At 43.4% G+C, this 15703-nt stretch overlaps 1 protein-coding gene across 7 annotated transcripts; it reads right to left on the bottom strand.

The window, feature by feature from the left end:
* Positions 1–3362: 3362 nt before the first annotated feature.
* On the bottom strand, positions 3363–10653 carry LOC542407 (octopine synthase binding factor 3). Of its 7 annotated transcripts, none has more exons than XM_008657212.4 (12): positions 10079–10653; positions 9110–9219; positions 8619–8692; positions 8298–8504; positions 6989–7063; positions 6839–6898; positions 6401–6478; positions 6260–6311; positions 5675–5946; positions 5128–5376; positions 4690–4774; positions 3363–4017 (listed from the first exon to the last, which is right to left on the bottom strand). In XM_008657212.4, the coding sequence occupies exons 1-12, from the start codon at positions 10162–10164 to the stop codon at positions 3773–3775; spliced, it is 1593 nt and encodes a 530-aa protein (XP_008655434.1). In that variant the 5' UTR covers positions 10165–10653; the 3' UTR covers positions 3363–3772. The 7 variants fall into 7 exon arrangements, with proteins under 7 accessions (XP_008655434.1, XP_020397921.1, XP_020397920.1 ...); XM_020542332.3 differs by having other exon boundaries at positions 3363–3970; XM_020542331.2 differs by lacking the exon at positions 10079–10653 and adding an exon at positions 9457–10036.
* Between the last annotated feature and the right edge of the window lie 5050 nt (positions 10654–15703).

The following is a 15703-nucleotide window of genomic DNA, read 5'->3' as shown; positions in this document are numbered from 1 at the left end:
TTCCACCACGCGGGGAAGATGTCGTCGGTTCCGCCGCCGGTGGGCGGGTTGTCGGCCGCCATTGTCGTTGTCGCGCGGCGGTGGAAGGAGTATCATGTCGTAGCTGCCGTCGAACGACATGAACTCGAGACTCCCGAAACGGAGCACCGTTCCGGGCCGGAGAGGTTGCTGGAGACTGCCCATCTGGAGCTTGACGGGAAGCTGTTCGTCAGCACGCAGCAGGCCCCTACCTGGCGCGCCAACTGTCGGCGTTTCGAGACCGGGGGGTCCCCGAGCCGACGAGTGAGTGTGCCGCGTGCCCCAGCCCAGATGGGTCGAGCGTGTGGGCGAGCGCGAAGGGGGGAGAAGCGAGGTGGCCGGAGACGGGCGTGAGAGAGGTGGAGATCCCGCGGCCTTCGTGTTCGTCCCGCGCCCAGGTCGGGTGCGCTTGCAGTAGGGGGGTTACAAGCGTCCACGCGGGTGAGGGAAGCGAGCGACCCTAAGAGAGCGCCTGTCCCGTCCTCGTCCCGCGCGGCCAACCTTCTCTAAGAAGGCCCTGGTCCTTCCTTTTATAGGCGTAAGGAGAGGATCCAGGTGTACAATGGGGGTGTAGCAGAGTGCTACGTGTCTAGCGGAGGGAGAGCTAGCGCCCTAAGTACATGCCAATGTGGCAGCCGGAGAGATCTTGGCACCCTGCTGGCGTGATGTCGTAGCTGTCGGAGGAGCAACAGAGCCTGGCGGAGGGACAGCTGTCGGAGCGGTCGAGTCCTTGCTGACGTCCACCTGCTTCCGTAAGAGAGCTGAGAGCCGCCGTCGTCACAGAGCTTGTGGGGCGCCATCATTACCCATCTGGCGGAGCTAGCCAGATGGGACACCGGTCTTGTTCTCCATGACCCGAGTCGGCTCAGGGTAGGATGATGATGGCGCTTCCTGTTGACGTGGCGGGCCTGTGCCCTAGGTCGGGCGACGTGGGGGCTCCTCCGAAGCCGGGGTCGAGTCTGTCTTCCGTGGCCGAGGCCGAGCCCGAGCCCCCGGGTCGGGCGAGGCGGAGATCGTTCGGCAGAGGTCCGGGCGGAGTCCGAGCCCTGGGGTCGGGCGAAGCGGAGTTCGTCGTCTTCCGGGTCTTAGCCCGAGTCCGAGCCCTGGGGTCGGGCGGAGCGGAGTTCGCCATCTTTCGGGTCTTAGCCCGAGTCCGAGCCCTGGGGTCGGGCGGAGCGGAGTTCGTCGTCTTCCGGGTCTGAGCCCGAGTCCGAGCCCTGGGGTCGGGCGGAGCGGAGTTCGCCGTCTTCCGGGTCTTAGCCCGAGTCCGAGCCCTGGGGTCGGGCGGAGCGGAGTTCGTCGTCTTCCGGGGCTGAGCCCGAGTCCGAGCCCTGGGTCGGGCGGAGCGGAGCTTCCTATGGCGCCTTTGGCAAGGCCTGACTGCCTGTCAGACTCACTCTGTTGAGTGGCACTGCAGTCGGAGTGGCACAGGCGGCGCTGTCCTTCTGTCAGACCGGTCAGTGGTGCGGCGGAGTGACGGCGGTCACTTCGGCTCTGCCAGGGGGGGCGTCAGGATAAAGGTGTCAGGCCACCTTTGCGTTAAATGCTCCTGCAACTCGGTCAGTCGGTGCGGCGATTTGGTCAGGGTTGCTTCTCAGCGAAGCCAAGGCCTCGGGCGAGCCGGAGATGCGTCCGCCGTTAAAAGGGGGGCCTCGGGCGAGACGGAAGTCCCTCGAGGTCGGCTGCCCTTGGCCGAGGCTAGGCTCGGGCGAAGCGTGATCGAGTCACTCGTATGGACTGATCCCTGACTTAATCGCACCCATCAGGCCTCTGCAGCTTTATGCTGATGGGGGTTACCAGCTGAGAATTAGGCGTCTTGAGGGTACCCCTAATTATGGTCCCCGACAAGTTCGATTCCTGCTCGCCACATATTTTTGCCGCGCGGGAGGCCACGGCTGGTGGCAGAACAGCAAGAGGCAGGCTACCCTTACAGCCTTAATAACTCTTATATCTTCTACAATAACATCAAAATAAGATGTGGTGTGGTGGATATATTGTCTCTAATTTAGCAACAGGTCTTGAGTTTGATTCACAATTCTTGCAGATTTCATTTTTTGTGAGCCATAACAGGGATGAGGGCAAAATAGGAAATTAAAAAAGGCAGAACGGCAGGCTACCCTTACCGCCTTAATAAGTAGTAGAGATTTGAATATGGATAGAAAAAATAAGGAGTACAAAAAAAATATATTTTAGGACGAGTAGTTTTTTTTTGCATCAGCGGTTCTGTAGCCCAATGCACAGAGGTAGGTCTCTTGGAGCTGCTTTGAGTGAGGAAGCTTAGCTTATTTTGCTGTTTAATTTAATTTAAAGCCAGGAAGAACTGGGGAGGCATGGAAGAACTAGCGACGGTTTTAGGGTGTGTTTGGTTGCGGGGCAGCTAGGACAGGAACGTCCCCTAATGTTCTCTCTCGTCCCTCCAATTTTGAGGGATAACTGGGGATAACACTGGGATAGTCCTGTCCCAACCCTTGACACTAAACTAAACAATCTTATTTCAAGGATCGTCCCATCTCATCATGTCCTGTCATTGCAACCAAACACATTAAGTGCCAGGAAGCTTCTCTTATTTGGCTGTTAAGAATTACCATCTATCGGGCTACCTCATGTATGGGCCATGGACCATGGGCCATTGGGCCAAGAAACTATTACAACAGGTGCAAGAGTCGAAGAGGCTCCCAGACAGGGGTACCAGTTATCAGAATCAACCAGAATAACTCCTGCCCATTGTCTTTCGCTTTTCTTCGCCAGTAGAAACTGTAGTTATTACATAGAATATATGGTACATTTATTGCTGAGAGGCAAAGTTTACATTACCTGGCTATGGACAAGGAAACTTGTTGCATTTTGCATAGTTACATAAACATCTAATTGTACTTTGTTGCAGCTTGTAGGTACTGATCATTCAGCTCCACACAGAAAGCTTTTGGTTCTGATATTTTTCGATAGATTCCCAGTGGTGTAAAGGTAGGGCCTCTGTAACCGACCATGTCAGAGTGACAAGCGTATTACAGTTAAGAGTTTGTTTGGTTCGTTGCCTCACTTGCCACAGTTTGCCACACATAAGGTTAGACAAGTTTGATCGAGTTAGACATGTGTTTGGTATATAGCCACAATTGTGGCAAAAAATTTCTTCTACTGCGTAGATCCCACTCGTTGTTGACTTATAAAAGTGTGGCAGATTCCCTTAGGAATGCCACAGTTGTGGCGCAGAATTTTATACAAGTGTGACAAAATGTGTGACAATTTTTGGTACCTTGAGCATACAACCAAACAGACTCCTAACTTAAGACAAGCGTGGCAAAAAATGTGTGACAATTTTTTGTATCTTAAGCATACAACTAAACAAACTCTAAATCTGCTCGAACCATGGTTTAGTTTAGCAGCAGTTTGTCGTATCAAAATGCATTGTTCAATTGGCAAACAACAATGATACAAATACTTAACCCTTCTCAGCTCACACACACCGTCCAACACTAATGTGTACTCCCTCTGATAGAGGTTGACTTAGGACAAATCTAAAACAACTAAATCATGTAGATGGAGGGAGTACGAGGGCCGGAGAGGAAAGGTCGGTTCTTTTTTGCACATATGAATCAGCAGTATTTAGAGCATATTTGGTTCGCTGGCTAATTTACCACACTTTTGTGACTAAATTTAGTTCTTCAATTCGAACGACTAACCTTAAGCAAAATGTGACATAGTTAGCAACAAACTAAATATGCCCTTAATGTGGAACTTGCAACTTCTCGGTGCATCATGTACTAATGTTCATTTCGTTCGTGCAGGGAATGGTGGAGATCACGATCTCAAGGGGCCGAGTAGTATGGGAGGATGGCGTTCTGAACATTGCTCTTGGTGCAGGAAGATACGTCATGCTGCCACCTTCCGGCATGTTTTGATGAGATTGAGAAGTTCGATGCCTCCTACAGAGCTTCCCTCCGATGATATTGACCTGGCAGTAGTCCCTCGTCTGATTATTTGTATTGCCTATACAGAACACTTTATTTAAGATCAGATTCAGAATAGGCAAATGCATTTGTGAGTCAGAAAATTTACTGGCCACTTCAAATTTTGCCTATGTACATCAAACACATTTGTGAGTCAGAAAATTTACTGGCCACTTTGTGCAACTAGCAAATTGCTATTCCAATAAATCATACTATCACATTTATCAATTGCAATGTATTGTTAAATCCTTCATATTCATCATGAGTTATCCCCAATACATGCTCGAGGAGCATGATTCCTGATTGTTCATGAAGGATGACCTACGCAGTACTGTGATTCCTTTGGAAGAACGTAACTCTGCAAACAGATATTCAACTGTTTAGTTTGGATATAATCACGCCGCATCACCCGAGTGATGTTGCACTGGTTTGTTCGTCCATCATATCCTCCCATATCATCCCTTCATAAGATCTTAGATTATTCCAGATGTATTTACAACTCAGTTTTTTTCCTCCAAAATTGTTACAAACTTGTCCAGTAAACCATGATGGCCTACAATATGATCCAAATATCTCACTGACACATGAGCATTCTGAAGAAACTAATGGGCATACTAGAAACAGTACAAAAAAAAATTATCCTAGTTATGAATTAATTGAATTTATTCCCTTGGACGGGCAAGCCAAAGAGAACTCAAAGCACGCAGCCGAGAGAAGTAGTCACTTATTGCGAGTAGGGCTCGTGCTGATTGTCGGGTAGTTAAGATGCGTTGCATTTGTTGAAGTGTTTGCAGCCGTAGATTATCAGCCTGCAGATGACATTGTTAAAAAAATGTGTACTTCCTTGCTATGTCTGCAAAAGTTCTTTTGATAAAGATATCTGCTAAAGGGACCACTTCAAATCAAAATCTGTGCCACTGATTTTATATGTCATCATCTATCGACAGTCTTTTGATAATTGTAACCCTTTCCAATAATTCATTTGACATTTCAGATTAAGCTTGTATAAGCTTCTCATCAATTTTATTGTTAAAGATATGGATTTAAGAATATCATGTAGCTGGTCTATATAAAAGGCCTCAAAGAGTAGCCAGCAAATTAAGGAAAATAAAGATGGCACAGTGTTATGAAATGAGCAAGTCCATGATTTTGCATGACAAACCTGTCGTAGAAAGTTCTCAAGAGTGCCAAGTTTTCCCATAGCCATCGCCATTTGTCCCATGTAATTTGCAACATTGCCAGAAGGTCCAGCAGGGCCCAAGGATCCAGATGCTAGAGTTTCTGCAAGCGACTGTTGCAATGCTTCCATCCCTTGAGAAAGAGCATCTTCAGCTTGTTGGGAGGACTGCTGCAGGTTGGATATACCAACAAGCTGCTGATCAGTAAGAGGCTCTAGGTGACCTGCCAGTAACTGCAACAGTAATGTTGGTATAAAATTGTAAGAATTAGATGAAAACGTGAGCATCGTTCAGAAGTTTGTCTCAGAATAAAGTAGAGGACAGAAGTTTATCGTCTTGCATTTTGTATGAGGTACATAAATACTACAATTAAGTAATTAACAGATCTGCAGTTAGACATTTCAGATTAGAATGAACAAACATTTCAGTTAGAATGAAAACTCCCATAAGGGGACCTTGGAGTTCAGGGGCAAGAGCCAAGAGGTCAAGAAATTTAATTGTGCATTCAAAACAAAACCATTAGATTACTACCTTAAGAAGCTCAGATGATCGGAAGCCACCTAACCACATGAAACATCTCTCAGCAGGGGTCTTCCACATCCCAGACAGCACATGAAAAACATCTGCTTTAGCTGCCACACCCTTGAGCTTGAAAATTTCGTCGTAATGTACCATAATGCTATCAACAATACAACGAAGATCATTATCACCAGCATGTGCATTGACTGCAGCCCTCAACTCATTTACATGTTTATTGTGCTCCTCCAACCAGCGTGCATACTCCATGTCAAATGCCAAAGCTCCTACAGATCAGACAACATAAACATAAAAGGGAACTAGCACTATGATGATAAAAAAAAACAAATTCTGATGCTTTCAAGGGTAAAACTGCCTGTAAAGTTCTAATGTTAAGGAAGTCACAATGATTCTTTAGGGACTCAAGTATGCATGAAGTGCTACTGTACCATAGCTTATTTCATTTGCTAGCTGTGTCCTTATTTTATCCATAACTCATAAGAGCCAAGGAGCACCCGAGAAAATGGCGCAGAACTCAAGCCCCATAATGAATAATAAACAGTGGACCTTTTAGAAAGAGCCATGTGAGTGTAGTATTACCATTTCCACTTGTTGATTGAGGTTGATCTCCTGATGTCGAAATAAAAATACCCTGACAGAAAAAATGACACAATGTTCAAACATGTGCAGCATGTTTAATTCCAGAAATAACTTCTAAATTATGAATGCAAATAGAAAGACCTGTTGACGAGCCCGCTGAAGCTCTTGCTCTAACTGAGTAAGTTTCAGTCTGCTACTCTCAAGGTTTTGGATGTATGCCTGAAGAAAACATAAGGTGAAGGGTGCAAATTAATTCTACCAAAATGATGCAACAAAAGATAAATAGATGTAAAGGGGGGAAAGTAATACCATAGCCTTAAAAATGCTAATGTGATCTACATTCTACAGCTGCTGGCACAAGCAGCAGTAGGCACACAATTATGTCTGGATGCATAGTCTACTAAGTACTTATAAAGCTCATGTGTAAAATAATATGTAATACCCTGTTCAATAAAATGAAAAGAATTCTAAAAAAAAGTTGCAGCAAGACTGGTACCACACTAGGTGATGATGATAGGATGAACATAAATGGAATCTGAAAGAAGCAAAGATTCAGTAATCTTCCAACTTCCAAATTACCTTTTTTCGTAATCGGCTTTTCCTGGCAGCTTCACGATTTTGGGCAAGACGCCGAAGTGTCTGTTTTAAAAAAAATATATATAAATAATATTTACATTAAGCAGTGGATTAACACATGATCAATGTATCATGATATAGTGATAAGAGTACCTTCTGATCTAGTTTGTCCCTTGATTTGTCGCTAGAATCAGATGCTGTGGGGACAGCAACAAGTCCTTGTTCAAACTGATAGGCAGATAATTAGTAAACTGGTATACTTTAGTATATGCTGATAAATGTTACAAAAAGATAAGCACAACATAAATGTTACAAAAAGATAAGCATATGAACACTGAAGCATTCTTTCCAACAAGAAATCCATTGTGTGAAATAGCAAGTGTAATTCAATTGATCACTTCGTTAAGGATGATGGACACACAACATGCTTCCAAATATGAAAAGAATCCGGCCGGCAGGTAGACATTGACCAACAATCATGCAAATAGTTCGTCAAAGATCATTCTTCTTCTGGGCAGTTCTCCTCGAAGTCTTGCTATAAGGCTCTTTTCATGGGTTCGATTTCATTTGAACTATGGAAATGTTTGTGGAAATCCTGGGCTCCCCCAAAATGCAAGTCTTTCCTCTGGTTGGCGATAAGGAATAAGTGTTGGACTGCTGATAGACTAAGAAGGAGAGGGCTGCAATACCCTGTTGTTTGTGTTCTATGTGACCAAGAGCAGGAAATAGTGCAGCATCTCTTATGTACTTGCAGTTTTGCCAGGCAATTTTGGCATGATATCCTTTTTCCCTTGAGTCTGGGGGATCTCACCCCTGCTGCTGATGAAATACCTTTTGCTGAATGGTGGAGAAAGGTGCTTAAAAACAGAAGGAAAGGCTTCAATAGCCTCATAATTTTGGGGTTGTGGTCTTATGGCTTACTAGAAATAAAGTTGTCTTCGATGGAGTGTACCCTTCCTTGAGCTCTGTTAAAAGTTTGTTTCTAAATGAGTTAAGTTGTTGGGAGAGGGCTGGGGCTAAGCTATTCCTGCTATTATTAGTAGGGTCTACGCTGGTTTTTTTTCCTTTTTGGTCAAGTGTTTTGGCTTGCCCTAAGGGCAATGTATTTTGGTCCTCTTGGACCTTTTCCTCTCTTAATATAATGACGTGTAGTCTTGCGCGTTCGAGAAAAAAAGATTGGGAGCAAATCATACTTGTATATGCAATGGCTTTATCTAATGCACCATCTATATTATTCATGCAAGAGAACCTTAATGTCTGCAATTTGTTGAAGGTATTTATGCATATGTATGAAATAAAAAAAATAACCATGCATGTTTCGAAGTCAAACATTCTTCTTAAGCACAACAGAAACTTCCAAAGCAGCAAAATCTGAGCATGAAAATATTCTGCGAAAATCAAGCATATCATATTCATCTAATAAAACAGGCCAACAAAGGAGTGAAATCAGAATGGTTGCTACCATCTGGTTCCTCTCATCAGTGTCTGGATCTGTAGATGTGTCAGTCATAGGGCTACCAGCCATAGCTGACTCTCCCCAATTCTCCATGTTACCAGTTGGTAACGCCACCAGAATTGGTTGTGCTCCTGTTTGCTGTGCTGACAGCTGAGGGTCAATTCTTGTTGCAGCTGTTGTTGCTTCTGTAGTATTTATATGAGGAGAAATAGACTACAAATAGGGAAACAAAACTGTGTCAGCTCCTGATATGGATGGCAGTATGGAACATCACTAAATTAACAGGCTTTTGATCAGTGGCCAGAATTTTAATTGTGTCCTGCATACCTTTCCGTAATTTCCAAACTGAAGAGGACTGTTGTCAATCGTATGAGAATTTGGCTTCAGATTGAACAAGGCATCTGAATATGAGAAAATAAACGAGAATCGTTCAAACCATGGGTAATTGAACAGAAAAGCTAGTAATTCATCTACGTCCTTAGAACTAATCCACTGCTTGTATGATAGGGGTTGCAGTTGTGTACAGTACGGTGGCAATGCTTGTGAAGCGAGACCTTTCCAATTTTGCAGCTTACAGGTACACATAGTAAACAGAAATTATACCTTTGGTAACTGCTGTGAGCAAGCATACCAATAACCGAGTGACAGAGTACAACTAGCTATCAGATTTAAAAATGTAGGCCAGATGCATATGAGTAGAATACAAATATTCCCAAAGCTGAAAAAAATACATATTACACATGACTGAACTTCTGACACCAAAAGAACATATATAAGAAGTAATTTCTAGCATATTTGATTGGGAACTGAAAACATACTTGCATTAAGGTTAGCAAGATCTTCTATTCGGAATCCAGCAGACTGTGCAAGTGCCCCAAAGTCAGTAACTCGAGAAGGTTGCATGCTGTTCACATCTGCGCCTGCGCGACTGAAAAGGCATTGTTCATCAAAATAAAATATTGAGCACAAAAAAGTATATACATTTCTTTTTAGAAAAAAGGTTTTGCACAGCAAAAAAAAACACACTTTATATTTTAGCATGCAGAGATGAATTTTCTTTTATCGTTCTATGTTAACCTGACATTCAATTGCATTGATTGCTGCTTGAGATGCACAGTGCAATCTATCCCACGCAGTATACCAAATCTACTAATGTTTCACTAACCCATGATATAAGTTGGGTTGCGCATGCCCAACCCTAGGCCCCTCTTCTGCCATCATGAAGGTATGGACCTACCACCGTGATGATCTCCGGTACCCTGGCTGGGGACATGCATATGTTGTCCAGTGATCAGTGACAACAAGCCAAGCCTCTGACAGTTGACCAGGGCAAGCCGCCAAACTGTTACTGTTAGGCCAGTGCAGTGAAGTGAAGCAGCATGGCATGGCACATCAATGAAATCCATTGCTCATCTCAGTCCTTGCACAGTTGCACTACCAGAGCATAAGGCCAACAGAAACCTTACTACAGATAAAGGTTACCGTCTAACTATTACAAACACATGAGGTCAGGTGAGGGTTTAGTCTATTCAGGAAAAGGAAAAAAGCAATCGACTTTTTCCTCCTGGAAAGCAGAGGCAATCACCGCCGCAATCCATGCGCAGCGCAGTGCAATGATCAATTAACTAGAAAGTAATCAACTACAATGAGGGATCAAATGATGCTCTTGCACGGACTAGTGAGACAAGCACAGTAGCACGCGGAAACGGGAGGAGGGCCGGTGGACGAGGGGAGAAAAGAAACCATGAGCAAGTAAATGAAGAAGGCGGTGTGGCGCGGGAACATACATGGCGTGCTGCGTTGGCCCAAAGCTCGGCATCGCCCCGCCCGCATCTTCCGCCGCCGCCCCCGACCCTCCCCGTCTACTCTCCATCGGCCACCATGCAACCGCCCGGCGCCGCCGTCGCCTCACCTCGCCGCAGGCCCGCGCACCCAAACAAGCATCGCGAGCCAGGCGGAAGCAAAGAGTTTCTGCCTCCGGGAGAAGACTGTAGCGCCAGCAGGGTCCTGTCGAAAAGGTTGGGGGGTTTTGCACGGCCCGATCAGTGGGACGATCTGACAGGGGCTGTGTTGTGAGGTGATTGAGGACTGGTGGGTTGAGAAAGCAAAGCAGCCGGTTGTGTTTGGGCGAAGCGAGGAGGAGGAGATGGAGGACTCCACTCCAGCGGCGTCAGGGGGTTGCCAATGCCTCGAACTGCGGACATTTTTATAATGATTTCTCGGGCTTGCGAGTCCCCACCGCCACTGGAGGAGGAGTGACGTTTGGACCATACCAATCTCTAGGCGGGCGGGAGGCATCCCATGCTTCCGCGCACGCAGTGGCCACCGCTGAGGCTGGCTCAGTGATGCGTGCCCCGTTTTGGTAGCGCAGCTCCGGGTCCGGGAGCAGGTCGCAACAAAAAAACCAAAACGGGACGGGATCAGAGGTCGCCGCTCCGCTCTCTTGCTCTCTCTGAATCCGCTTTGAGAAGCTACGCCAAACGCCTTGTAGAAACAACACATTCCGCCCGGCCCCCCTCCTAGTCCTACGGGCGAGCTGTTGGGCACGGGACATGGAGCCACCGCCAAGGCTTCAGGATGGGCGGGAAGAAGACGGGAGGCACGAAGACATCAAGCTCGCGCTGGGTAGAACCGTAGGAAAGAAAGCAAACTATTCTTATGGAGTTTTATTTCCAGAGTTTCATTTGAAAAAGATATATCAACTCTCTATAGGCCGTGAAATTAATTTTCTATAAAACAAAAATACAGAACCAAACTTTTTTATTGAAGACAACAGTAATTTCGAAAATAATTATACACAAGTTCTTTTGTTAAAATTGGCACAAGACATTGTACAACTAGTATACTCCAGTATACTTTCGGCAGGCAAACTACTGGCGGCATGAAATGAATATTTGCTTTGTTGTCTGCCTTGCCCTCCTCGCCACAGACGATCAGGAGCTCTGGATGCAGATTTCTTCCCCCCGCTTTGATAATTCTGCACTACTAACCTCCGCGCCATTTCCCACGATTTGTTTAGCGCTCAACTAACCCCCTCGGGAGCGCCACCGGCTTGCAGTTCTTTATCATATCTTTCACGTCACAGACGTCCGGATTTTCGTTTCGTGTCGCATAGCTCAAACCTGTGCAGCAAAATGAAAAAAGATCATAGACTTTTTGCTTCTCTACTGTTACTCTCTTTCTGTAAAGAGGGGGAAAATTGACGAATAATTCTCATGGCATGTGCAATGCTGAGTTGAACATAAAAAAACGATTAAGAATACAACAGTGTCACTAAACCATAAATGTACTAACTCTGAAAACAGCTCAAAAGACAAGAAATATGCTTTTTGGAAAAACAGTTTATTTGAGAAGCGGGTGAAAAAGAGCTTCTATTTATTGTCTGCTTTTAGTTAATTCTAAAAAAACAGCTGAACTAATAAACTATTGCAATAATGTCATATTTAGTATAGCTTCCGATTAAAATTGTGAACAGTCATGCCAAACATAGCCTCGTAGTTTCATCCTTCGAGCCGAACCGAGTGTACGCAATCATTTAGAAAACGTTGATGTCGTGAAACTCTCAAGAGTGACCTACTCTCCACCTAAAAGCAAGGTTAATAATAAAGCCCATAGAAAGCTTTCTGTTGCATGTCACGTATAACCAACTAAAAACTTACTTATATATAATAACCCTTAAATGATACAAATTCTACATTTAATCCTTAACCTACCTCTTACTTATTCTCACAGACTGTCTTGAAGTTTGTGAACAACTCACTTTCAGCTACCTAGTACTCCCTCGTCATATATCTTAAGTTCACAAAAATTTGTCCCAAGTCAATGTTTTTAAACTTTGACCAACAATATCTAAAAAATAATTACTTTTAAATTACAGAAATTATAGATTGTGGTAGATGTTTTAATAATAAATCTAATAGTTTCGTTTTTTATTTGGTCAATATTTATGGTTATTTTGTTATTAACTGTCAAAGTTGAAAACATTTGACTTATGGCATGCCTTCACGACCTTAAGATATGGGACGGGGGGAGTAGTAAGCAACCTGCTTCCATTCTCTCTATTTTTTACCATGTTACTATAAATTTTACGTAGCCTCACTTACAACTCACCTATGTCACTTTATTTTACTTGCTCTTAAAATCGTGTTCAGTAGGTTACTCATATGATTATCCAAAACACTATTTTGCAATGTTCGCAAAATGAAGTTTGAAATAGGACGGCTAAGATGATGGGAATAGTCTAATTGCAATGCCACATTAGTATTTTACAGTATTGACCTAACACCTTAATTATTACCATCAAAATTAAACCACCCACATTAGGACTATCTTTGGGCGTTCAGTTAATTTCGTTGAAATCAGTTTGGTTGAATCATTTATCAACTTTGGCTAATCTATTAGTAGTAAAATATATACTCCCTCCGTTCTTTTTTATTTATCTCGTTTTAATTCAAAAATAAACTAACGGACGACAAATATTCGAGAACGAATGTAGTATTATACTTCAGTTATACATGATGTAAGAATTTAAATGTATTGGAAATGGAAAGCACCTAACAATAAAACGGATCATGTAATAAAACAAAACAAAAGGCAACACATATATGTATAATGCTCTTAACAAAAAAAGTATTATAGAAATGCATTTAAATTAATTTGCAGATGGGTACAATTTTAGTATTTAATGTAATAGTTAAAAAGATGTTTGGTCAATACCAGCTTAAAACTGAATAAATTTTAAATAGCGCCCAAGTCTTTCACCAAATAGATTAAGAATGGTTTGCGCTTGGCGATGACGTAGGGCACGCAACAGATTCACTGGACTGGCCGGGAGAGGAGTGGTATGTAGGACGTGACGTCGCCATGGATCGTTTGAGCTCGAGCCAGTCGTGTTCTCTTGGCAGCAGGAGAAATGGAGAATCCCGGCGCACAGAGATGCATGGCTCTGTTGTTTTATCCGGTTACAGTCTGCCTCGGTCGGTCAGCTTCTATTGTACTACATGCTGAGGTTGGATTTCTCAGTACTATGCGAACTGGTTGGTATGCCGTTTTCAACAAGGTAAACACATGTCATCGTCGTCTGCTGGAGTGCAGGGAGATCAGTCGCGTACGATTATTTGAGGGGTTGTAGGCTTGTAGCATGAGGTGGCAGGCATGGAGCCGTAACGTATAATAGTACTCTATACTATGCATTTGTCAGCTCTCCCGTCTTGTCAAGGAGGGGAGGGGGACTCAAATCAAGACGAGAGCCATGTGCTTATGCTATGCCTAGATCTAACGGGATTCGATCGGTAACCACGAGATGGTTGGTAAAATGATGGCCACATTGGAGTCACGTGATATCGGGCTTCATTTTATTTCTGACAATCTTTTCTAAAAATCGGACGGTAGAGAGAATCTAATTATTATAAAGATTATTTGTAGAGTAAGATAAAAAAAAATCAATAGAGTTTAGAATGTATAAAGTGATGGTTTCTACTATCGCAACGACTCGATCGATTCTATGCTTATGTTAATTTTGGATAGTTTAAATAAAGTGATTCTCATAAAACAATGCTGAAAAGCTGGGTGTTTAGACGCCAGCAACGGCTTATGGTGGATAGAAGCTGAAAAAAGATGAACCAAACAGGGCCAATGTTTCACAGTAGCAGGCTGTCGTGTATGTTGTAATATGTGATTGGTCGTTGAATGATGGTAGCCTAGCTCATACGTGAGGATTCAATGTTTCTTGTACATGCTAGGTTCATGCATAAGCTTTTATTTGGTTATTTGCATTGATGTACACAGGATAGGTTAGACCGTGTTTGGTTGTCTGCATCATCAGAACGTGTGTATAAATAAATCTTCAAATATCATACAACATATGTGGTATAGTGTTCTTCAAAAAATCTAAAAACACAAATATACAATTAATTTAGTGATTAAATATTTTAATTAAAAGATACTCCCTATGTAATAGAAAGTAAATTGTATGATAAATTAAATTAGAATGAAAACAATAATAATTGTAATTTTTTTAATTAAACAAGTCAAACTTGGTCTCAAAAAGTTAAAACGACATCCTTTGTGGAATGAAGGGAGTATAATAGAAATCAAATTAACAAGGAGCATCGGTTTGCATGCAGCTACATCGGCTGCGTATGTCCGGAGCCTGGCCACATCCCTTTGATTGCATTGCGTGCATTCATTCAGCCTGTACGCCAAGCAAAACAAGTCATCTGACTCTGTCACTACCGGAATTCGGGCCTTTGCCGAGTGCCAGCCTTTTTGTCGAGTATTTTTTTATCGGTCGCTCGGTAAAGAAGACTTTGTCGAGAGCCGCACTCGGCAAAGTCCTGCGCTCGGTAAAGAGCTTGTTTACCGAGCGCGGGACAATCGGCACAGAGGAACACTCGGCAAATACTGCTTTGTCGAGCGGCAAGCACTCGACAAAGACGATGCTCGGCAAAAGGGTCGTTAGCGACTGTCTACAGCTGACGGCCGTCAGCCTTTGTCGAGGGCCGAAAGTCGGCACTCGGCAAAGCAGATTCTTTGCCGAGTGTCAAATATCTGGTACTCGGCAAAGAGGGTCTTTACCGAGTGCCTTCTCTGGACACTCGGCAAAGCATTTTTTTATTTTTTATTTTCGCAACCAAACTTTTTGTGGTACGTTCCTACACTATGTAGACCTACATGTACCATTTTGGGACAATTATAACAATGTTTTCAATAGCTAGTAGATTTAGTTCGTTTATTTAAATTTCTTCGGAAAATTTAGATTTGAACTGCAGGTCACTCGAAACTTGGATAATCGTGCATGCAAAAATGATACACATGTTATTTAGCACAAGTTACGACCGATTTCAGGAGCGGACCGGAAACTTCGATCAACATGCTCACTAAACATGGTCATGAACTTGCCATCCACATGTTTAAAAATTGTATAAAACACAAACAAAGTCAGAAAATCATGAAACTTGTACATGTGTCATGATATCATATGTAGAGGCTGTGATAAAATTTTGAAAAAGTTTCGAGAAATCTGTGACACACTATGTGTAGAAACCTAAGAGATCATGTGTGGATCTCTATGATTTCATGTGTGGATCTCTTAGGTTTCTACACATAGTGTGTCACAGCTTTCTCGAAACTTTCTCCAATTATTATCACAGCCTCTATATATGATATCATGACATGTGGACAAGTTTCATGATTTTCTGACTTTGTCTGTGTTTTATACAATTTTTAAACACGTGGATGGCAAGTTCACGACCATGTTTAGTGAGCATGGTGCTCGAAGGTTCCGATCGGCTCCTGAAATCGGTCGTAACTTGTGTTACCTAACATAGATATCATTTTTGCATGCACGATTTTCCATGTTTCGAGCCACTTGCAGTTCAAATGCGAATTTTCCAAAGAAATTCAAATAAATG

The sequence above is a fragment of the Zea mays genome, chromosome 8 (genome assembly GCF_902167145.1).
Source record: "Zea mays cultivar B73 chromosome 8, Zm-B73-REFERENCE-NAM-5.0, whole genome shotgun sequence".
In the NCBI taxonomy this organism is placed as follows: domain Eukaryota; kingdom Viridiplantae; phylum Streptophyta; class Magnoliopsida; order Poales; family Poaceae; genus Zea; species Zea mays.
Note: the sequence above shows the minus strand (reverse complement) of the source record. Positions and strands in the feature narration are given on the sequence as shown.